Here is a 25,165-nt window from a genome sequence, read left to right as displayed (position 1 = left end):
ACTATTTATTTCAACGAATACTACTATATAAATTAAATTAAATTACAAGATAATAATTTAATTAGAATTTAAACTATCAGTGTAACCGTTAATGAAAGCAATATCTTCCCTAGTTTTTAAAATACATTTACTTATTGGATATCTATATAATTTATATGCATTCATAGTTTTAATTTCATAAAAAATTGAAAACATATCTTGAAAATTGTACAAAATTATGGGTATTTTCTGTCATGATTTTACTGAAATTCTAACACAAAAGATGCTTCAGTTCTCCAAGGTTAAGCTTGTTGTATTCATTGTGTTCAAATAACACTCCCATAAGAGGTGTCAAATGTTGGGTCATCATCAGCATCATTCATTACAGATTAGTGATCAATATAAATTACAAATCTTATAATTAGTCTGATTATAAGACCTTAGGTTAATTTCTGCCAATTAGAAAAGCCCTATACATAAAGAGCAAAAACAATGGCAATGTCAATCAAGAGTAAGATGGTCTGAAAAAATACTTTCCTGTATGTTTTCTATGGGAAAGTTTGTACTAATTTTACAACATGAATGAAGGAAAAGTCTGAAAATTTGTTTTCAGATAAAAATTCTTATGTATGCTTTAACTTTACGTCTTGATACCAAGCTTGGAAAATTAACTGCACTTAAACAGGTCATTTTTTTTATTAAAATGATTCACGACATGATTAATGGTATTGCTATACCAATTAGTAAAGTATTCAACTTAAATATATCAAAGTGGTTTCTTACCCAAAATATATTAACTAGAGCAAGATATAAATCTCTAAATGGAACTGTCTTTTATTTAACATGACTACCTGGTGCGTCACGCTGTGTATTGCAAAAATGCCTTTTTTTCTACCTAATAATATATATCGATAATTTTATTTGCTTGCTTACGGATTATAAATTATTTGGGTTTCCGTTTCTGACATGTTCCGACTGCTGTATTATGTAAGTTTTAATAACTTGCTTCAGTTCTCCAAGGTTAAGCTTGTTGTATTCATTGTGTTCACACAACACTCCCATAAGAGGTGTCAAATGTTGGGTCATCATCAGCAAGTAAAAAGCTTTGGTCCGATTTACAGGTGACACACCTTTATTGCAATTATTTTCCAAAAATTTCACTTTTATCCCTTCTTGTTCACCTGAATAAATGTTCAATAGACTTCTAAATTTATAGCAAATACCAATCCTTCAATAACCCATTATGCTATCCTCCATACTTTAGGGATTATGATCACATATGCATAGGCTATGTTGCTGAGCCTGTAATATTGCGGTTTGGTTTGATTTGTTTTTGTTCAACGTCCTATTAACAGCCAGGGTCATCTAAGGATGTGACAGACAAACCATCGGCCTACAGTCAGTACCTGGCAACTGCTCCACCTAGGTTTTTTACCTGCAACTCAACTCAAATGCTCCTGATACAGTGTCAGGAGACCTTAACTACCCCCCCCCCCCCCCCCGTGATGTAGCAGTAGATAAAAATATTATCATCATCCTTATAACTAACCAACAGGTGTTGTATTGAAAAACATCATTCAATAACATTCCTTTCCTAGAGGTACAAACCTGGGGGAAGGGACTGTCTCAGTTTCTCGGCCTTGTCTTTATCGTTGATGACCAATGTGTACAGGTAACGGCTGCATCGCACCTTAAACTTGACGTTGTCCCTGTTCTTCTTGATTTTAACAGCTGAAAAAACAGAAGAGCTATGAAGGTGAAATTGTCATGTTTCAACAACACAGTCCAAGACAAATATTGCTACTTGGTACATGGTAACAAGTCGAGATTTGCTTGCTTCAGTTCTCCAAGGTAATCTATTCATTGTGTTTCACACACTCACACAAGGTCATAAATGGTTATCATCATTAGCAAGCATTGATATTTAAATTTGTTTAGCTGGAATTTACTAGCTTAATGTCAGATGTCCTTGTAATTGAAAATAACATTATTTCTTATTATTTTAAACTTGCATTGGGTTCCAAACACTTGTTTTTGCTTTTTATAACTACAGTATCACTTTCACTTACATTTTGCATCCTTCCTTCTTGCTGTTAGAAGGAAGTCCTTAATCTCCATTATTTGCTTGGGCTGTGGAATAAGTAAATTTTCACATCAGATTAGACATGTCGCAATGCTGCAACTCCTAACACCACAGGAAGAACTTATTATTGTTATTATTATAACTTGTGCAACCATTTCTATTTTTTGAATAAAATGGCATTTAATCAATATGTAACAGGAGAGTAGATAATGAAGCGGCCAGACCGGAGTTCGAACCCGGGACCTCCGAACACTAGCCGGATGCTCTACCAATTGAGCTACCTGGTCACTGATGATCGACCCAGTCCAGTCCAGTTATAGAAATAAACTCTAAAACTTGCGTTCAACCCTTAAAATTTCATCTTTTAAATTAACATCTATCAAATTTTCTTCTACAATGCAAACTGTCAATATGTCCAGTGGTGCAATGGCAGATTGTGCTGTAAGAGTGATGACTTCCCTATCTATACTGGTTTGGTTTTCAATTTACAATGACATTGTTATTACATTGCATTTGCCAACACTGTTAGTAAGTTATCACTCAGTCACAGCAACTGTCTTCTTTGTCTCAATAAATGAACATAGCTACACATATATGTATATATATTGATAGGACTTTCAAAGATACAAAACCAAAACTCGTTTCACAAAACAATGATTGCATACTGCAGTGACCAATCAGCAATTTAATAGGATTTATATTATTAAAGTCCTTTTCAACTGTTGGCTAAAAACAATAGTCCCACCATGTTAAATCTAACTATTTCTAGAAATTCTTTAAGACCCGTAAAATGCTACGAGTACAGGACTAGAGACTCGCATGTAGATTTATCACTAGTGTAGCGTTGTTCTCACCATCTTGACAATGGATGCCTGGAGTAACCAAAGCTGTAAACAAAGCAAAAATATATTACAAAACATTCCGACAAAAATATAAATTATAGCTTATACCTTTAGCCAAAAGCATACCTAGACATATAGTAGCCATAACTACCTATTTTGTTATGGAGACCCAATGGAGAATATAATCATTTCTCAAACAGCAGAAATATTTCTCGAAATTTCAGGCTTCATTTTTTACAATTAACTATCAACATAGACCTAAAACGCGTTATATTGATATCCATTAATCAGGAGCTTACACTCCAATCCACTGGAAACGTTCATGTTACGTGGTGTTGTAGACCTGTATTTGTTCAGTGTTTGCAATACTTTGCATTGAATACAATATTATGTGCATTTGATGTTAAATCGTGCCGAAATTTCTTTGAACACGACTATTTTGTTGTGCAATTGTCAAACAGCGTATTAATTCTCGGAAGATTCTACTTGTCGGAATATAGGCCCAATATAGAACTTAGAAGGCAATACCCGTGTGTTTACATTCTATTATGTCAAGTAAATTAGAATCGATCCGTTTAAAATATCTAACTTTTATTACGAAGTATTACGTGAGGCTTTTATTTGCTCCAAGTTTTGGAATTAATTTCCTCAAATATAAAGGATGGTGATAGATTCAGTCATGAATTGAGATATTACCCTGCTTTTTCTTTGGGGGCTAAGGCGGAAAAGGAAGTGGCAAGGGGAGATAAGTCTCGTCAACTGTCCTGTCTCGGTAGCCCACACTAATAAATAAATATTAAAAATAAATCCATTTTTTTTGTATGCCTCGACAGAAATCCTTTTTTCCCCCATTTCCCACACCAAAAAATAAAATATTGAAAATAAAATCAATTTTTTGTATGCCTCGACAGAAATCCTATTGTCAAACCGATTTTTTTTTTTCATTTATGTTTAGGAGGCTGATCGTAAAAGACATCTACAGTACTGTATCTTATCCTACCTTGTATTAGATTTTATAATCCTTGCATAAATACATGTAGTCTATCAATATCCGGGTCTCCATAAAATCACATGTATCCATTTTACAAATTAAGCAATACTCTATGATCGCAAAAAAAAAAACAAAAACAAAAAACAATGCTAAACAATGTACATGCTAAACAATGTGTATAACGTTAATACATCCTTCAACGTATCAGGAAATGATAACATCAGAAAATAAGCTTGAAATCAGAAAGGGAAAAATATTCCGATCCGTTCCCGTTTTTGGGACATTTCAAAGCAAATCAAAATGTTAGCTACATATTTTAAAGTTCGATCACTATTTGGGGATCCCGTCACTTTGTCCCAAATTGGTCGAATTAGTCTAATATCATGATTTCTCTCCTCCAATTTTGTTTCAGAACAAATTTGGTTGTCATACATTCAATAACTAATGCCTTGAAACAAAATTTAGCTAACTGCTTTTTCGGGGGCCCACCTCCCTGTCCACAGTCCTGAGTCGGACCAGCCTCGTTTAAAATCAATAAATATGGCTTCCTCCTACCAGTGACGTTTCAGACAAATTTTGGTTGAAATCTGTTCAGGCATATGGGAGAATACGGATTTTAAAGTAAAGGTGTAACGTAGTGATTGTTACGTATTTTTACCGGATCGAGTTATTTCTCTCCCGGTACATTAATTGCCACTGTGACACTGTCGAGTTATTTATCTCCCAGTACATTAATTGCCACTGTGACACTGTCGATGCTAACTCGTCTATATTTATTGCCTCTGTCCTTTTTTTTTTTTGCGAACTGACGGTATTTTTTCCGGAAGCTCTCTACTTTTAACAATTAAAACTTTGAGCCGTTAAGAATTTCCTATCTAGAAGTGATTTGATTATACCGATCTGCTTGTTGTACGGTCCCAAAGATTTTGAATGAATTAACGTTTACAGCGAATTTAGCATTTCTTCTTCTGTTGTTAAAGATTCATTAAATTACACGCGATATATCAGTGTTCCAGCTTGTGAAAAGGGAAAGGGCACTGACCAAAAAAACAAGGCATTTTTCAGAATGCTGTATCTTTTTGGAGGACATGACTGTGTCTGTGAACTTATTTTTCTGCATCTTATTTGAACTTTAGAAAAAAGTATTTCTTATAATGAACATACGCTAATTCTATATGAGAGTTAGAATTCGTTGATTGTAGTTTCAAAATGATTCCTCACAATAGCTGATAAAAATTATTCTAAAAAGGTAATTATTAAACATGACAAAAAAAGTATAAAATTATTGATTTTAACCTATTTTATCAATATCTTTGTATACACTAAATATAATATTAAAATCTACGAAAGCCTTTTAGTGTCTATAAGATAAAGTGTAGTTAATTGACACATGTTATAAAGCGAAATAACCTGTTATTACGGAAATTTAGCCGTTTATTTGCGTAATAACGCGAAAAAACACGTTCAAATCGAAACACCTAATAACGCGAAAAAAAAACTTTTTTAAATTTTTTTGTTGCGTTATAACGTGTATCAATTAACTATACTTTATCTTATTGACACTAATAAGCTTTTGTAAAAATCCCGTGATTTCTACAGGATTACTAAAGATATTTTTGGTCCACTGATTATTTAACAGTGTTCTTGTCTTCGTTCTGAATTCGGTATGTATTGATCAGCGGGGGGTTTTATAGTTCGATGAACATGTGATATTTGTGTGTTTTTTTTTTAATGCGCAGTTTTTGATGTCTATTAATTCAATATGATAAAACTGTTCGGACAATTGTAATTTTTCGTAATTTAGTAGAACTAATTTATCACTAAAATCTACGGTTAATTAGATAATGTAAGCTTATATCATACAACTATCGACATTGGGTGTTATTTCTAATTTATCTAATCATCTTCATCGTTTATTCAATATTATCATTTTATTTCAAACGGGGTTTCGGGTCGCCTCCTATACATACCATCATGTTGACAATAAGGTCCCTGTATCATTACACGTAGTCATATGTATGGTGCAGTTAGGTTCATGACCACACTTCTGACATAAAATCTCCGTTCAGATTCATTTTACCTGTAAACCCAGGGCTTCTTACGAAGCGACTACGGTATACCCAGGGCTATTGAGACAATGCTCAGTGAATCCTATTGTCCAGCCTGTTTTACCATGTATCATTGTTATCCATTTGTTAATGTTCATATTCTCTGCACTGTGATGTTTATGGTTATGAGAATAAACAATTGTCATTGTAACACCGTCATGCTTGACCGCATACACTATACTAACGGGTTTCGCAGGTGAGATTCAGATTCAGATTCTTTATTTCCTTGTGTTTTTCAACAAATCAGAGAGAAATTACAAAACAATACAATGTAATATATTATGACACAATCCACAATTACCTTTGTAAATGGCATATGGTTATCCATAGAAAAGTATAATTTAATTCGTACCTGTTACCTGTTTTGAGATAGATTTTTTTAAATCTACTTATTCTCGCTGAATAAACGAACCAACCAGTTTGGTTTATTAGGAAGAGCTGGTACCCAGCACTTTGCGAATACAATACTTAAACAAGAGTGTTCTATTTTCAAAAGAAACACAGGGAAAACCATAGCTAATCTCGCAAACACCCTAGCTGGTGTTTGTACAAACTATTTCAACAGCAAGTAATATTTACTGGAAGTCTGGTCATGAACATATAAAACCCTCAGCTCGGATTTCACCTAGATTTGTATCCTCGGCGGCCCCGGGTGCCGTGGCGAAGCAGAAGACGCTTACCACCCAGAGCATCTGGTCTCATCCCCTTGTTCGTTTTCAGGAGTCTCCATGTTAATCTATATTATCGATTATATTAGTTTGAACATGGACTTATTTATATACATCTCAGGTCCGTGGTTTGAATTATGGTTTCGTGATTATATATGGATATAAATATATGTTGACGGACGTTGATCTAAGTATTCTTTGTTGTCTTTGAAAGGTGCTGATCGTATGTTTATTGTACCGTCCTTATCTAAGGGTCAAATTTGACTTATCGCGATTACGGGAGGTTAGTCCTTGGTTTTTACTACGTTCACCGTATACTAAATATAACTGTAGTCTATGTACTAGCAATGAGCTTATCATGTTATAATGTCTATAAATAAGTCAAATATCACATTCTGGGAATGTTTAGTAATACTGTAGTATAATTGTTGTAGTAATATGTATAAAATACGTCGATGTGACCCTTCGTCACCTCCCGTCACATGATATTCATTTTACACCAGAAAGCATGTGACTATTGGCGATGTGCCAATTTTCAACTCTCAGCACCGTACCCAATCACAAGAGAGGATACAAAATAAGGTCTTGGCCCACGTGAGTCATGTGACGGAAAACCTGTAATGGCGGACGATGGCACTGCTACAGAAGATATTACCTAGTAAAAACAGATGTAGCGCCTTTGAACGATGGACTTCGTCAGACACGAACACAGAGTAAGTTTGTATATACCAACTTAATGTAGTTAGGTTAATTTGACCCAACAAAAAATCAAATTAACGAAGAATTTGAGCGAGAAATGCTTTTGTTTTGGTTATGTGACCTGACGACGTTTTTCGGATACATTTTATGCTGTGTTCTAAACATTCGTTTTCTTTTGAGAAAAAATTATTGTGACTTTTGAAACGAAATATTAGGCCTATCTGGTAAAGTTTTTATGTGATAGTATTGATTTTGACGGTTAGAAGAGTACCGTGTTGATGACAGTAAGACAGCAGGTGATCGACATGTGATTATGACAAGCCCTACTAAATGTAAACAATGATAGAGCGCGTAGCACGATTCGTTTAGTGTAGTGATCTGGTATGTGTTTTTTTTAAGCTTTCAGGATATGTTCACGTCCCAGTAACAGTAAACTAGATATTCATAGATAGCTTACAATATACATCATATATATAACTTGTTAAAACGTCTGAATCTGGCTAGATATGATACGATTTACAAAGTAATCATCGTAGTATTTTAATATTCTTTAGGCATATTCAATCTGTGTAAGTATACAGTTATATCTGAGAATGCGTATTTTACCTTTTGGCTGCTATATTTTATATACAGGTACGTCTGTACTACCAACCTCCACACCAAGGGTCAACAGATGTGTATAACAATCACATGTGTTTTGATTGTCAAAAAATGTAATGTTACTTGAGCTGATTTTTATCCCATGCATATATACAATCACCTAAAATGTAATGATGCTCAATATCCAATTCCTTCCTCTCCTTTCAAATCAGCATTATGCTCTGCATCCAATCTAATAACTAGATTAGTGTATTATGCACAAAATTTGATTTTTTTTCAAGAATGATACATCTTACATGATTTACTTTAGATAAAATTTAATGAAGGACCATGTGAGCTATATATAATGATGTGTGTCATGGCTCAATCAGTTGTTTTCATCTGTCCATCAAACATTTCTTATGGTGCTACCATGGCCAGTCCAGAATGGCTGATTTTAACCAATATTATATTTTCATGAGTGTCTTTTGAGAAGCGAGCTGAATTTAATATCGTCTGTTAGAACAGAAAGATATCGCTAGGACCAGATGCTGGGATATACATCCAGCTACTGCAGGACTTATCTTATGGGTCATACTTTAATACATTAGAAATGAACACCATCTTGCAACATGTACCAGAAATAAGATTGATGAAAGAAGGGTTCACTGTGACAGTGTCCAGTCTTTTAAGAATTAGTCCCCGGTCTAGCATCTTCATAGAAATATTGGATTGGAATTTTAGACATTTTTATAAACTATTCATACATATATGATGTATGTCTTTAAAATGTGTTTTGTCCATGGAACCATATTACCACATATGTATGAGTAAAGAAATAGTATAAATGTTATTATTTGGCTTAGGGCTATTGCTCTAAAGAAAGAATTTTGTTGGTTTTCATCTAAACTCTACTCTTCCAGACAAGTTGGTCATATTTAAGAATCCTTGACATTTTTTGCAAAAGGAGAATAAAAAGAAACAGTAAAACAATGTTAGAAATGCTCAAATATGTCTAGGTGGGTGGTTATGCTGGCCATACTGAGTTGATGTTAATGATATAAAAAGATGCTATGAGTATAAATGATAATAGTATGTGTGGATTGCATGCATTATTATATTTATTGCTATGAATCCATTTATCTTCAGCTAATTCCAATGCATAGAGAAATGTGCATTTATAACCATTTGAAATATGCATGAAACTGAAATGCAATTTTAAGTCATTTCAATGTAAATTTATACATGAAAATGAATGATTTTCATTGTGAATTTATACAACAGTGCATATGATTGAACCCAACATCACACACCTTGCTTAAGCACATCTGCTGCACAGATATGGACACATCCTATCCAAGTTACAGTTTTTTCACATCTGTTTACTTTTTTTTTTAAAGATTGTTTATAATGAAAGAGGCAGACAGAGTTGTTTCATATCTAATGGATAAATTTCACCTTTCTTCTTAGATTTTAATTATTTATTTTTCATACTATATTTATACATTCCATCCTTTTTATGTAACTTATATATATATATATACATGTAGTTCAACTTGATGATGACATTGTGTATGGCTTAAATATGTAAACATAAATGACACAACAAGGCGATTCCGGTTACATGTATATATAATTAGTGTAGTTTTTAGTTTAGACATGTCATTTTCATCTTTGTTCTTTCAATTCTTTTCTTGATTGTTACATATACATTGATAAGTTTTTATTCTTTGTTGTCTTCCTCATTATTTTGTTCATAATATCAATCTTGTTATCAAATTGGTCATGCTTTTACTGTATGGGGTAATGATTTGTATTTTATAGGTGGAAGACACCAAAATTTGACCCAGACCAGATTCGTTTGGTGATTTATGCAGATAATGAAAGAGATAGAACCTTACTATTTGACTCGAAGGCTGTCAAAAGGAATGTTGAGCCTCAGGTCTGTGTACTTCTTCTGTCAATTGTGAATTTTAACATGCATGATGTGGAACAATTTTTTTTATTTTATGTACATCCCTTAATGCAAAGCCAGAATATTTCTGATTTCTCCAGTTTAAAATCATAAAAAAAACTCAGAAAATGCATAAAATTGTCATTCAAGTTTGTTGAAAATATTAAGAAATATTATCATTATCTAAAATCTACCTTATGAACTTCAAAATTAGAATTATGCATGTGTATATTTAAATTATGTATTTTTTATGCAGCCGAAATGTTATCATGGGCTGAGAAAATTTGTCACACCAAAAACAAAGTTATGTGGACCCAGCGAACAGATATGTGGAGGAAGACAGTCATCCAAGTTCCATGTAAGGGATTTCTTATAGTGGCCATTCATATCTAGGTTAAATGAATAACCTAAAGGTTTATGTTATTGTATAAATATTGCGTTACCTGGAAATATAATCAGATTGTGTATTTGTGTTAATGCTACTCTAAGTGCATAAGTGACACCTATATTTTAGAATTATGATTATATTATTATTATTATGAGATTTATTTGCAAAGCTTCCATTTGATCATGAAAAACATTTGAAAAGATTTACTGTTGCATATATGAATAAGACGTGGTAGTTTATGAATTATCATAATTTTGCTTGGAGTCAAAGAAACAAGGCAGTTTGATGATAAATGGACGAAACTCCAAATTTGTACACTGATATCATATGGAAGGTGTTTATTTTGGATTGCAGCTTTTTTGCCTTTCATGTCTGAAGTTCATATTTCACCAGAAAGTGTATCTGTCTCTTTACAGCATCTATTTGACAAGTTCAATAACAGAATTGAAAGTTAGAATTGTTTGAATTTTATAGTTCACAAAGCCAGGATCAGATGTGCAGAGCTTGGAGGAGATCATGTTTGGCAGTGTCGGAATGGCATATACAGGGTCCTCCCTCAAAGTCCATTTGACTAAGTGAGTAATGTCTTGGAATAGCATATATGCAGTTTGATTAAGAATGCATTACTATGTTGTTATCTACATACAGGACCAGTTTTCAATGTCAGTTCAATTGTACATACAGGAGTGAGGACCATCCTTCAATGTCACTTTAATTGTACATACAGGACCATCCTTCAATGTCACTTTAATTGTACATACAGGACCATCCTTCAATGTCACTTTAATTGTACATACAGGACCATTCTTCAATGTCAGTTTAATTGTACGTACAGGACCATCATCAAATGTCATTTTAATTGTTCATACATGACCATCACCAAATGTCATTTTAATTGTACGTACAGGACCATCCTTCAGTGCCAGTTTAATTGTACATACAGGACCATCCTTCAATGTCACTTTAATTGTACATACAGGACCATCCTTCAATGCCAGTTTAATTGTACATACAGGACCATCCTTCAATGTCATTTTAATTGTACATAAAGGACCATCATCAAATGTCATTTTAATTGTTCATACATGACCATCATCAAATGTCACTTTAGTTGTACGTACATGACCATCATCAAATGTCATTTTAATTGTACGTACATGACCATCCTTCAATGCCAGTTTAATTGTACATACAGGACCATCCTTCAATGTCATTTTAATTGTACATAAAGGACCATCCTTCAATGTCATTTTAATTGTGCATACGGGACCATCTTCCAATATCAACTTAGTTCTTCTACATACAGGACATTTCGCTGATGTCAGTTTACCAAGGTTATTCTAGTATAGTGTGCCATCCTTCAGTTAATAACACTGTCTTTTCTATATTTGGTAATAAACACATATATACGGTATACATGTAATGAAATTGTTATTATACAGGTCTCCTCCCCAAATGATGCTGACTAAAGTATTTGTACCTGAAGCAACCAAAAGAGAATCACTGGGAAGGTATGTTGAGTTCGAATAAACAAATAGATCTTGTTAAAACAATTTTCAAATGTATGAAACCATATAGAACATAAATGTATTATGTGGCAGTATGATAGTAAAATCAAGGTTTAACACTAAGATAACAAGACCCTAAAAGGTCAAAGGTCACATTCAATAAAAATTTCAATGTGTTCCTGTGTCTGTGAAGTCATGTTACAGATTATAGATATAGATAGATATAGATTAAAGTATTTCAGTGTTGTGATTTTAAATAAAAGAAAGTATGTTAACTTCATTTATAACTATAAACTGTTGTATAACATTGTCTTACTCAGCTTTTGTATAACTGTTGGTGTAAGTCATAACTGAGTTCATGTCACTACATGTATGTGGTACTGCCTTTATGTTTACAGTGAACTAGATTCGGATTCACTCAGCCTACAAAGCCATTCTGATCCTTCTGAACCTAAACCTATATCCTGTTCTGATAGAAATGGAAGTTACCTAGGTAAGATATACTTCCTTAAGGATATTTTGAGTGTTAACTGCAAAAGTTACCTTTAACTTTTCTGACAAGGTTAATTGTCATATAAACTTTGATATAGCCTCCATTTTTCAGCAGGATCTAGAGTTGTTCTTTTTTGTTTTATAATAATACTGTTCCATAATGTTGTATTATATTGTCATGTACTAACAGTCGTGATTGAAAGATTTCAATACCTTTTGAATTGTTCATTAATTTCAATCATAGCAACTACAGGTCATTGAGTATGATATATAATGTTTAAAGATTTATCAATTTCAGCCGAAAGTGTTCCCATGGATGTTCCCTTGCCCTCTCATTCCAAACGAGCCAACTTTGATATCATAGATGAAGACAGCGGTTTGGCATCATGTAAGTTTTTTTAAATGCAAAATATGGTATGTGAAAAATTATTATTCTTCAAATAGCTTCAGAAGTTCTTTATAAATGTTTTAAGCGTTGTGAAATAAAAAAAAAAAAACATAACACATATAATAAAAATATACACGGTCATTTATACAATAGTAGAATGTACAATGACGCAAACCTGCAGACAAGTATATGCCTGTGTAAGAAACTGTGTATGAAAAACTTGTTGAAATGTTAACAGCAAAAATAGCAATAAATGAAATTCCTTTCAAGCATAAATTTGTTTTTCAGTAACCTCAAGTGGTAGTTTCCATACCCCATTCCCTTCTCCTGGAAGCAACGCAAGCAACAGCTATAATAGCCTGCATCGTCGGTGGATGAGGGTTCAGTATACTTCCCTAGAGAGTGGGCTAAAGAAACGAGACTCACAGGACAATTTAGTGGCACATGAGGTAAAACAAGAAAGCAGTGTACTGATGAATTATATATGATAAATATGCTGTAAATTTTCATAACTTGAAAATTTCAGCACTTTAACTCACAGTATAACTACTGGTATAAAACTACTGACCAAACTCAAATATTGTTTGGTATAAATTATGTGTTTGTGATAATAAGGTGGTAATTATGAACTTCAGAAGTGATATTTGTGATGCATGTTGCTGATTTTCGGTTGTTGTTTTTTTCTGTAGCAGAGTTTCTCATCTTGTACAACATCTTCAACAAGCAAGAAACAGTCAAAAATTGCCTTGGGGATCTTGTTTGGACTGGAAGAAGACAAGGATTGTCAGGGAGTCAACAGGTAAAACATCAAAACATTGACTGGGCACAACTACCTTTAATTCAGTGGAAGTTATACTTTAGATGAAAATGTTTAACTTGCAGTACAACAATATTTCATTTATACTGACATACATTAAATATTATAGTGTTAAGTTTACACTGTGTATATTAGATTTCTCATGTATGTAGATATTTCATTTATCATGAAACAACCACGTTATCTAGTGCATTCTCCCATTTGATATTTTTGCACATCTGTATAAAATGGTATGCTGCCTCTCCGTAAGATACCTATATTTATGATATTATACCTGAAGTAATGGTTTGTCATGTCCTGAATTTCTGTCCATTTGTAGGTGTTTTGAGAATTTCTTCTTCTCACACATTACACTGTTTGAGGGCCACCTGGACAAACTGAAAGCTGGGGTGAGCCATGCCTACTACAACAGAAAGAAGTTTGTCCACATTGTCATGGAGGTGAGATGGCTTATTTTTCAGCTGACATCATTGTATACAGCTTAAATGTGTGTCAGTAGTTTGGCTTGACGAAGACAAATGCCAACTTGCAATGTTGTGTTGTGGCTTGAAGGTTGTTTTGTCTTAAATGTTACCGGTAGTGGTGTTAAATTCATCTCTGCACCCTTTCTACAGAAATTGTGAAAATAAAACCAATGAGACCCCATTTATTGCCATCATGACCAAGAGTTGGGAGATACTACATTGAGCAAGATTTAATAAAAAGGAAAAGTATAAGCCTGAAATCCAAGTAGGTTGTGAGGTGATGAATGAAATAAACCTCGGTACAAATTGAAGTTGGATGTTATATAATGAGTTGGATGGTATACAATGTACAAGACTAATATATGATATATACTAGGTATTGATTTGTTGTGTATGTGTATGAATTTTGTGTTAGATATTCATGTTTAATATGACGAAATCAAGCGCTTTGATTGATGTCCTGTTTGTGTTGTTAAAGTTTGACATTTGATTTCAGGCTTTGGACAACTTTCGGAGAGATGTTCAGGACTTGTACACAACACCACGCCTGTCTGAACCTGTGTGGCTCAACATGATGTCTCACAGCAGCTACAGATATTCCATATGTGAAAAGTTCATGAAGCAGTTTATGTTCCTTGTCTCTAAATATGACAATAAGAACACCAATTTGTAAGTAATAAATATTATTGTATAATTAACGAGCATTTTCTGGAAATAAAAAAAACATTCTTTTCCAAAAAGGAGAAAATTACATCATGAGGACTTATATTAATTAACTGATAAAAGTTTTTGTTTGTTAGCATCAACTTGTGAAAAATAATGCAATCAAAAATGACACTTTTACCATCAGATTTGGTGCAACTCTCTTTCACAAAAATGTAATAAATATTGTTGTATATGACAGTTTTATGAGTACACTGGTAACAGCAGTTCTCACTCATCACCTGGCGTGGGTTCCGACAGTTACACCGGCAGGTGGTACATCAATCAGGACTTACCTACACAACCACACACCAAACTGGGTAAGTACCACTAACCATCTCATAATCACATCGGAAAAGTAAAAGTAAAAATGATTGATTGAGGAAACATGATTAACTGAGGAAACAGGTCAAATGAGAGTGCTTGGATTACATTACTAAACAAGTTGGCTTGTTAAAGTATGATAGCTGCTCATATAAACAACATATATGTAGTAATGAAATTAAATATTTGTTACCTTAACCATTTTGATTATTTTCCAACAGGTGGACACATTTGCTAAAACTCATCCCTACAATCCTCTGTGGGCTCAACTTGGGTAAGTGCTATTTGTTAGTAGATCATAATTATGATTTATGTCAAAATAGGAGGCTGAACAGTTTCTTTGTTGCCGTATTGAAATCATTCAATATTTTAAATATCTTAAGCTAAAGTATTTCTTCAGAACATATTGATTGAATTATGAGCACCCTGCACAGTAATCAGTTGCACATATTTTGCCTGATAAGGTAAGTTTGAAGTTATTGAACTTCAAACTTTGGCATAAAGGGTATTATATCCATATCCTGCTCAAGTTCAGTTTTCAGTATATTCAGTTTAGGTTTACAAAACTTTTGATTAAGTCTAGAAATTCCTTAAATCTTTTGCAAAAGGTGTAATAGGGGTAAAACAAATTCCTTAAGTCCGACTCACTTTCTGAGAATGAAGGAGATGACTCCAGTTGTTCTTGACTACATAGACTGGAACTATAATCAGCAATGGTACATTTTGGTTACAGTGATCTGTATGGAGCTATTGGATTCCCTCTGAAGGTGGCAAGGACTGTGGTGGTGGGGAAGAAAGCTCACATCGTGAAAAAAATACTGTACATTCTCACATATTTCATCCGATGCAGTGACGTTCATGAAAACGATGAGTTAGGATCTTTAAAATCATGCCTCGATGATCTCAGTTTTGAGATGGAAAGCTTAAGTGATAAACAGGACATTACTCCCATCTTAGAAAAACAACCAGATGCTTTTTTCCCTGTAAAAGAAGAACATTCTGGAAGTTGGATGAAGGAAGGGGAGACAAACATAAGTAAAGAAAAAGAAGAAACAACTCAGAGCTCATGTAAAACAAGTGATAAAAGTCATGGAAGATCCCATAGAGACATGTTAGAATGTTCGGGGGAGGGAGAAAAGAAAGTGAGCAAATGTTCATGTGATGGAAAGGTGTGTCAGAATCCATGTGATAAATTAAAGTTATTGTGTTCACCAAAAGGATGTGTGCGCCAGATCAGCGTGGAAAAAGAATTGAGGAGGATTAGTAAAGAATATGAAGATATTATTCCAAAGACAATAAAAAGTGTTCACGATAATGACCTCCACTTTCATCTACCCGATGACAGTTCATTGACTGATGAGGGTTACCATTCAATTCTTCCACCAGACCATGGATACTCGTCTCTTCCGAGGCCATGCAGTCTGTCAGTGTCTCAAATAGTGGAGGCTGTGCCAGTGGAAAATGTGAAGAATGTTTCAAGATCTGTCGAGATTCTCAATAGTGACCTGATAGAAATCCCTACCCCTAACCCAGCGAAACCCCAGGCATTTTCCCCGTCCAATTCATGTACTGTGTCAAGACTGACACAAAAACTTTTAGAAGAAAAGGAATCCGTTTCCAAGAAGGATTGGACCGACCTGCCTACTGCCAAAGTGACAGATATTAGGACTAGGTATCTGAAAGAGGGAAGTAATAGCATGTTTGATGAATACTTTACAGATCCCAGTATTGAAACCAAAACCATAGATAATCTAGATGCTAAAGATAGGATTATTAGTTACCCGTTAGTGAAGTCGGAGTCGATCAGGAGTTCTACTGACAGTATTATAAAAGAACTGGCAGGATGTGCTAACAGTCCCACAGCAGAACTACAAGGTACTCATGAGAATCGCCTTGGTTCATTTGGTGGAGGAATCCGTCCTCGTATATCGTCTTTTTCTCGGCAGTACAGTACAGACAGAAATCATATATCCGGCCGTCCCACTTCTCTTGCACCTGGAAGATGCAGGTAAGAGTGTATTGATGCAAACTAATTATTTTGAGGGTAAATTATCTCAAAAAAATTCTCATATAATTTCTCGACAAAAAATATGCAATAATTCTTCCATTAGCTAATTTTGGTAATTTAAATTTCTGAAGAAGGTTCTATAATTGAAATATTTTGAAATGAAATTTATTTTAAAATATTAAAGAGAGTTGTGATCAAATTTGGAAAAGAAGTAAGAAACAAGGTTGGGATTGTTAAATTTTCATTTGGAAATTTGTTAATTTTTGGTAATAAACCAAACCCCTTTCGATTCTATGCCATATTTATCTATTTTAGATCTGTTACTCCCACTGAGCTCAGTAGACGGCGCCACCTATCCTCCACAAGTAGTTATGACATAGATTTATCTGATCCTACATCAGGATGTAAAGAGCTCGATATGCCTAAGTAAGTACCAATGCATTTTGCTCTACAGGGTTTGGTGACAAATTATCTATTACAATTGTACTGTAGTCTATCAATTTGTCATAACAAATTACCCACGAACTTACTGTTGTAAATAATTAAAATTTCATTTCAATGTAACAAGTTAACATTTCTATACTGATATTAAAAAGCTTTTGTTGAAACAATAAAACCGCTAAAAACAGTTAAGTGAAATTATGAAAAATGTTCATGTAGAAAAATCAGTTCAAGTCTATTTTGAAAACATTGCATGCAAAATTGCTGTTTCTGATCACATTTGGTTAGTTTTTCTTTCTTACAGAATGTGTAATATAAATTAAACTGACAAAAAAAATGACAGGAAATGTCTGACCTGGAGGTACCTCCATGTTAGCATTCCTACAGAATATTAATCTCTTGTTAGCATCAAATGATTCTAAGCATTCTGTTGTTTTATTTAACAGTTTCAGCGGTGAACTCAGCAGCAGCAGCATCAAGGTATTTGACCGTAACTTTGGGCGGTCATTGATGGCAGGCTACTCTGACCATTACCTCTCTGACTTTGTTTTACATGGCACGTCAGAAAACAGCTTTCACGAAAAACTACGTAGTGATTTGGAGGTCGCTGTTCAGGTATGTTTTATAGTCTAAAATGAAACATAAAAGTATTTTAATACTGTTAAATGATACTTGTAGCTTGGTGCAATTTCTCAAATTGTTGAAGTTTATTGATTGCAGAACAAGTGGATGCTTGTTCAGTAAATAAAATATATAAAAATTGTAATACTGATGTCCTGATTTAGTTACAGCTTATTAATTAGTGTTTTGAAAATTCTATTATAAGGATTGGAGGGGCTGGGCGGGTTAAGATGTTTTTGGAACTGACCAGATTTATTAGATAGATAACTTCACAGAAATTCAGTTACAATTGCAAATATATAACAAAATAATTAGTTAAGTTTTTGGTGAAACTGGGTACTGGATATCTCTGAGAAAATGAAAAATGCAATTTAAAATTGATCATATGTGTTTATTTCATTTTCAGCATTCTGTGTTGGACGAACCTATTGGTGAAGCAGTTTGTATCATAGCTGATACTGATCAATGGTGAGTAATTAAGTTCATACTCAACCTCTGAGATAATCATGGTCTCTATCTGAGATGTTCTTCCAGGTCAGATAAGATATTGTTATCAAATCATTCAACTTAAACTCCTGTCTGTGTGAAGATCTTAACTTCAATAATTATCCTACCATTCCAGGTGTGTCAATGTAGCGAGTAGTAGGGATGTGGACAAGCCCTTTGAACCTCTTACCAAGCCAGTAATAGCGTCTCAGCTTGTGTGCAACCTCATGGAAGGAGTCCTTCAACTTTGTAAACTAAAGATGAGCTCAGAATTTGTAAGTCTGAATTCTGTGTTTTACTGAAAATTCAGTGTTACATTCGAGTCTGTAAAAAAAAATTTATGTAGTCATTTTTCAATTTCAAACATTATGAAAATAAAGAAAGGTTGGTCAAGTACATGTACCCATGTATGTGTTCTTATACACGAAAAATATTTCATTCTTTTGGGGCACCTTATTTTATTTCCAAATGGAACAATAAAAAAAAAAAGAACAAAATTTTAAAAAATTCATGCAAACCTTTTCTCAATATCAAAGATTATGTAAAAAAAAAAAACTGATTCAAAAGCATTATTTGATATACAATGTATATATATATCTACAATTAAATAAATTGTACATGTGTGTGTTTTTGTACCAGTGAAATAATTTATTCTTTTGAGGTACCTGATATTAAAAATGTTATCTAAGAAATTATCTTTATTTGTTTATCTCACAGTGCCTGATGCATTTAGAAGATAGGCTGCAGGAAATTTTCTTCAAGAGCAAAATGTTGGCAGAATATCTGAAGGATGTAAAGAAATGTAATATCAAAGAGCTCACACAGTTGTTAGGGTACGTATAAATGTAAATAGTGTCTGAATATCGGAGCTCAGAGAGCTGAAAGGTGTGTTTGTGTTCAGATTTATGGCAATTTATTGCTGCTACTTATCAAATTTATTGCTGCTACTTATCATATCCACATAATAAATACTTCATTCAACTCTAAGAGCTTTAAAAGAAGAATGCAAGTCAATATGTTTATTTAAGGTTTAATAAGATTGTTAATGTGCTGAAATTAAGACATACACATGTACTTTGGAACTTCTCCCTTATCATCAAGACAAATCTATCATCTAGTTGCATTATTTTTTAGGAAAATTTAAAAGAATTGAAATTGATTATTAAAGGTTAAAATTCATTTTACATTTATTTTATACTCCAGGTTTGAGCCAGGTGATCTTCCGTTATTGGTAGCTATAGCAGGAACTCACTCTCCTCATCTGTCATTGGGAGTAATCTAGATCTAAGTGAGGGCTCGGGTAGATGTCAACACTCTCAATTCAAAGGACTATCTGCTGAAGATCTTGTCAACTTTCTTTAATCAAGGCAGAACACTGCCAAAAGGAGACTTGTTATCAGAGAAATATTAGAAGGTCTTACTCTACAAATCTAGGTCCTTTCTGTGAATTTATGAATTTAAAAATATGTAATGATAACTTTGTAGTGCAGTTCTTCATAAAATTGTATCTTATTAGAAAATTTTTATAATACATATAATAATGTCATCATATTTAATTAGTAGAATTTCATATCAAACTGGCTAGATGCATTTAGATACACAGAAGATTCTTATTCAACCAGAAAACAAATTGTTCCTTGTGGCTTTAAAATGATATTTTCGGAAAGTTAAGATAATCATAAAATTTTATCTTTGTTGCTTTTTTGCCATGTATATATCTACATTCTTCGACTGAATTACTTTATCCTAGATATAAATCAACTTACATCTATAGCAATTTTCCTCATACCAGTAATAATTTATATGCTATACACACGTAACATATTTATAAGCCCAACATCAAGAGATTGTCAGCTGTTCAAATCTCCCTTCATCTGTGGTCTGTAACCCATCTACAAGCAATCCTTAAGTTATCGCTATTTCTTGAGGAGAAATAGAAAGAGCTTTCTCAAATTTCACATGTTGGTTCCTCTTGGTCTTTAGAGTTGTGCATATCGAATTTTGAGAGAAATGAGGGAAAGCATTGGCCGATTTGTGGCCATTTTTAGTATTTGACTATTGAAGTTTGATATTACTGTTTCTGAGAAAGCCCTTTCTAAAATTTCATATTAAGAGGAAAAGTGGAAAGATGAGAAATGTAGACATAATCTTGCATAGATCTGTTAACGATCATTCAATGGTGGGCGCCAAGATCCCTCTGGGATTTCTGGTTTTAATCATTAGTTGTGTTTGTATGTGTCGGTATTGTCTAACTTATCGGTTCAGTATATGGTTCAAACTTTAATTCAGTTTTCCATTGTATTTGTAATCATGTTACAATGTCATTAAATCACTAAAAATGCTATGACTGAATCCAAACCCTACTGACACATAAAATATAGTTTATTTACTGAGGGAAAGAATTGAAATGATCTCAAATTGTATAATTGTATTATTATAGTTATTGTATGTGTGCAGATTGTGATATTTTGTAATTGTATGTGATTGACTTAACTGAAAAGTTGGAAAATCCAACAGCATTACTAATACAATATACTTGGGGGGAGGGGGGTTATATATTTAAAATTTAGTTTAAGCAGTTTTTATACTGAAGCCCTAAATAAATTGTATATCTATATAGCTATCATTAAAAAATTATAGACATATGTATAATCAAATTGAAATATGTAAGCTCTGGAATGTATTTTGGTCTTATGACATTTGTATAATCCCGGCTTATCAATAATTTAAAGTTATGACCATCCTCAATCTTGTACATGTATTTTGATGTTAATTTGACCAAGATTAATAATTATGATCAACAGTTTGGCAAAGCAGTAAGTTGATCAAGTATGGTTACTTCTGCCTGTAGCTACTACTTTAGATATGAGGTGCTTGATTTCAAGGATTTTGGATCGTGGATGTTCAATTCAATTTATTTCCAAATGCAACATAGCATATAGGATTCCAAGATACATATATATCACAAAACAATTTATGCATACAAAATGGCAGGAACACAGACAAATTAATTCTGACTACCAGTAAAACACAATAAAACTTATGTTTTATGAAATACAGGTTACCTGCTGTAATATGCTAATTACACTCTGACTTTGTTGGCTTCAGCAGTGAATGAAAATTAGTGTACATAATGAGAATATCCCACGTGCCAAAACCAAGTTGAACACATTTTTTGATCGCACCAGAAACAATTGAAATTTAGAAGAGTATATGACACAATCAGTGAAATATTTGTTTTGGAAGGATGTTCCTCCATCATCTTTGATCCTGCTCACATCCCATTAGCAGGAAGATATGATGGCTTCCACCTATAATGACATGGACTTGAAACTGAGCACATCCCTGGAATGCCCTGCTTTTAATACATTGGGGTTGGATTCCCGACAGCCATAGTCCCTTTTCAAAAAAAAAAAATTCTTCTAATTCAGTCAAACCTCATCATTCAGTTTTTATGGTAAAAATGATGTATGATGGCATAATTCTCAAGTTTTTTTCATGGCCCAAATGACTTTGAGATAACAAAGTTTGACTGTATATTAATGCACTGATGATTTCCGAAGTACTTTTTAGAGCTCAAATTTGACTTCAGTAATATAAGTATGTTTAGTATCGAGAGCTGTTAGGTTTGATATAATGACATATCATATTTTTATATATACTGTATGATTTAATGACATATCCAGTGTAGTAAAGTGATGCACGTCCATTAGGAACTATTATCCCTAGTGTAATGACTTAATCATATTAGAATAGCTGGACAGTGTAACTAGGCAGCTATTTGCTAATTACATGAAAATTACTACACCAGTTAATTTAAGCTTTATATATATTACTGTGATTCTTTATGTAAACTAAGAAAACTTTTCTTCATGCAGCATTTTATTCCTTTGATACCAGTGTAATGCTTACATATGTACCGGTAATATATTTAGTAATTATGCTATATTGAAATCATGAGTTTAACCATGTCTGATGTGAATGATGTGTGTAGATTTAACATGTCCATGGCCAGTATTATTTGTGTAATGTAATAATGCTATATGTGTGTTTTTAATTGTAACAGTTAAATGTATTTGAATTGCTATTTCATCAGCAGTGCCTTGTTAGATCACAAAGTAGAGGTGTGGTTATCTAATCACTCTTCGTCCGTATTGATCTTGCTACATTTTAAAGTTCTTAAAAATGGCATATAAGATTTCATGTTATGTGTTTTGTTGGCTAAAATTCCAAGATGGCTTCCAAGGACTCTACTCATTGGAAAAAAATACTTTAGTTAGTTTCATAAAGTTCTACCAAGATTTATACAAACTGTGCAATGATAAACTGATTGTCAACCAAATGGTGATGTTTTATTCCCCATTAACTCTTATTGAGTTCAAAATCTGTTGGTTTCACTGTCAGTATCCTCTACTTGGAGGAGACAACTCTAAACAAACATACTACACCTGGCTCTATCTATGTTGTTATTGGTATGGCTAACTTAAAATTCGACCATATTGAATTATTGTCGCTTGTTTATTTGTTCACAAACTTGCAGGTATATTTGAAGACATAAATTGGTAATTACAAAACAATTCAACATTTTAAAAGAATTTTGGAAATATGAATTTTTAAGACAGGTTAGGTTTGCTATTAGCATTTTAGAAATATGAATTTAGATTTTAGTATAAGTATATTACTTAAGATTGTTAGAAATCATTACATGTCATTACATGATTGTAGTAAATACAACAAACTCTCTAACTCTAATGTAATGAATGTTATAAAGATTATAATCCATCAATCAATTCCTCAGTATATAACTAAGTCTGACATTATGCCACTTGCTTTGTTCCCGCTGTTTTATTTACCTTTCTGAAACAATGGGACATTTAGCATCAATCAATTATTTATAATGGGTCAATTTCTTATTAAGCCCATGTCAATATTTTTATTTTTTTCGTGTCAAACCAGAAACTTTGACATTATTTGGTTAATAGTGTTTGGGCAAATGAATTGCTGGTTGCATGTATAAATGTATATGAACTGTATTATGTATGAACACAAAGCATATTACTTGATACTTCAGCTTTGAACTACATGTACATTCATTGAGTATGCACATATTAGATAGTAAAAAGGTCCCACAGTTGAGTGGTAATGGCATAATGTCGTGCACTAATAACAATTTTAAATACTGTAGTGGATACCTCAGGGACTTGATATCAATTCCCTACCCATATATATTATATTATACTGTAGATTTGGAATTTTTACCATGTCCCTGTGGTAGATACTTAGTATATTAATGCTTTACAGAACATATGCTCAGCTCTTGTTTTATAATGTTACCAGTGACTGCATGAAATGTATTCTGCCTTTGTGAATCATGCATATGTGATTGCCATATATGTGAGTGTGAAAGTGGTATCTACATACAAAATGTATATACATATCTTACTTGGTTAAGAGTGTATATAAAATATGTATCGGTGCTCCAGTAAATATTCTTTCTGTACCATTTAGTTTGACATTTCATGATTCATGTGTAATTTATAATAAAAAGTATAATTTCATTTCCTGTTATACTTCTTGAATTTATATTTTTAGCAGATTGTACATGATCCTGAATTCAACTCCCTGGCACAATTATGGCCGTCTAATCATCAACATTGTCTAAATATCAAATATTATGTACCACACAAAAGGTACTTGATAGTTTGAAAATTTCCCCCCTCAAGTTATCATTATAACTTTAGTACAACACTGCATGAGTGCTTGCTTCCCATTTCTTTTCCAGTCCTAAAACTAAAGGTCAAGGTCACTTATTTAATAGAAAATTTGTCTACGCTCCCCAATATAAGTTCCATAGGACTGACTCTTCTGTTTCTATCTCCCACTTCACACTCTGATTTCTCATTGGTCAAAAGGTCACAGGTCTGATGTTAATTACTGAAAATGACAAAGCAGTCCCTGGACAATGAACAGATTGAGGGAATAAATATCGCTCAGCAATATGGCACATTGGTTATACTTACAATAATTACAAAAGATATCAACCTGTTATTAATTCTGGATGGATGTGTACAGACTGGACACCCTCTCATCGTGACGTCACATGAAGCTCAGAAGGATCCTTTACCTTTATCATCCTGTAACTTGCTTTTATGAATGATCTCATGTTTAACTGGAAAGGCATGCTATTGACTTCGACATTTAACCTGCATCAACACATTAATCCCCACAATGTTTACAGCAAAGAAAAGACTGAATGAGATCTTAATGAACTTGACATTTTACCATAGATCAACTAGCTACTTTGCATTTTTTCTAAACTATATAACTGAATAATTAATTTTCCATTGTTTGTACACAGAATGCGGCTTTCTGATAGAGATTTTTTTTTTTCATACCACTATGAAAAAAATTCTGAGAATGGCGAGAAAAATGTGACGTCACAATACGACAATTGATGTTGCTTATTGATTTGAGAAAAATAATCCTATATAAAACCAGTAAAATTGTACATAAAACATGTTTTAAATTAGAAAATTATTTTAAAAACTTAATTATAAGTGTTGATGTCAATTATTTTTTAGTTTCATCGAGGTATGAAAAATATTTTGTTTGCAAACTTCTGT

At 33.1% G+C, this 25,165-nt stretch overlaps 1 protein-coding gene across 3 annotated transcripts; it reads left to right on the top strand.

Annotated features, from left to right (window-relative positions):
- The first annotated feature begins 7,206 nt into the window (after positions 1 to 7,206).
- Positions 7,207 to 24,110, top strand: LOC117335126 (folliculin-interacting protein 2-like). 3 transcript variants are annotated; one of them, XM_033895064.1, is made up of 21 exons: positions 7,207 to 7,384; positions 7,925 to 7,939; positions 9,774 to 9,891; positions 10,160 to 10,261; positions 10,766 to 10,866; positions 11,734 to 11,802; positions 12,198 to 12,292; positions 12,590 to 12,679; positions 12,968 to 13,128; positions 13,369 to 13,478; positions 13,816 to 13,936; positions 14,457 to 14,629; positions 14,865 to 14,982; positions 15,208 to 15,260; positions 15,720 to 16,994; positions 17,310 to 17,420; positions 17,882 to 18,050; positions 18,463 to 18,524; positions 18,679 to 18,817; positions 19,260 to 19,375; positions 19,746 to 24,110. In XM_033895064.1, the coding sequence occupies exons 1-21, from the start codon at positions 7,302 to 7,304 to the stop codon at positions 19,822 to 19,824; spliced, it is 3,360 nt and encodes a 1,119-aa protein (XP_033750955.1). In that variant the 5' UTR covers positions 7,207 to 7,301; the 3' UTR covers positions 19,825 to 24,110. The 3 variants fall into 3 exon arrangements, with proteins under 3 accessions (XP_033750955.1, XP_033750963.1, XP_033750947.1); XM_033895056.1 differs by lacking the exon at positions 7,925 to 7,939 and adding an exon at positions 8,004 to 8,083 and having other exon boundaries at positions 7,269 to 7,384; XM_033895072.1 differs by lacking the exon at positions 7,925 to 7,939 and having other exon boundaries at positions 7,208 to 7,384.
- Positions 24,111 to 25,165: the final 1,055 nt, after the last annotated feature.

Source organism: Pecten maximus, chromosome 1, assembly GCF_902652985.1.
Source record: "Pecten maximus chromosome 1, xPecMax1.1, whole genome shotgun sequence".
NCBI classification, from domain to species: domain Eukaryota; kingdom Metazoa; phylum Mollusca; class Bivalvia; order Pectinida; family Pectinidae; genus Pecten; species Pecten maximus.
This window is presented reverse-complemented; position numbering and strand designations above follow the sequence as displayed.

Excerpts from the sequence above, each read along its gene's own strand:
- LOC117335126 (XM_033895056.1), top strand. The coding sequence starts at position 7,358 with ATGGACTTCGTCAGACACGAACACAGA. Across the intron at positions 12,680-12,967 it reads AGACAGCGGTTTGGCATCAT|TAACCTCAAGTGGTAGTTTC; the intron begins GTAAGTTTTTTT and ends TTTGTTTTTCAG. Across the intron at positions 13,937-14,456 it reads TTGTCCACATTGTCATGGAG|GCTTTGGACAACTTTCGGAG; the intron begins GTGAGATGGCTT and ends ATTTGATTTCAG.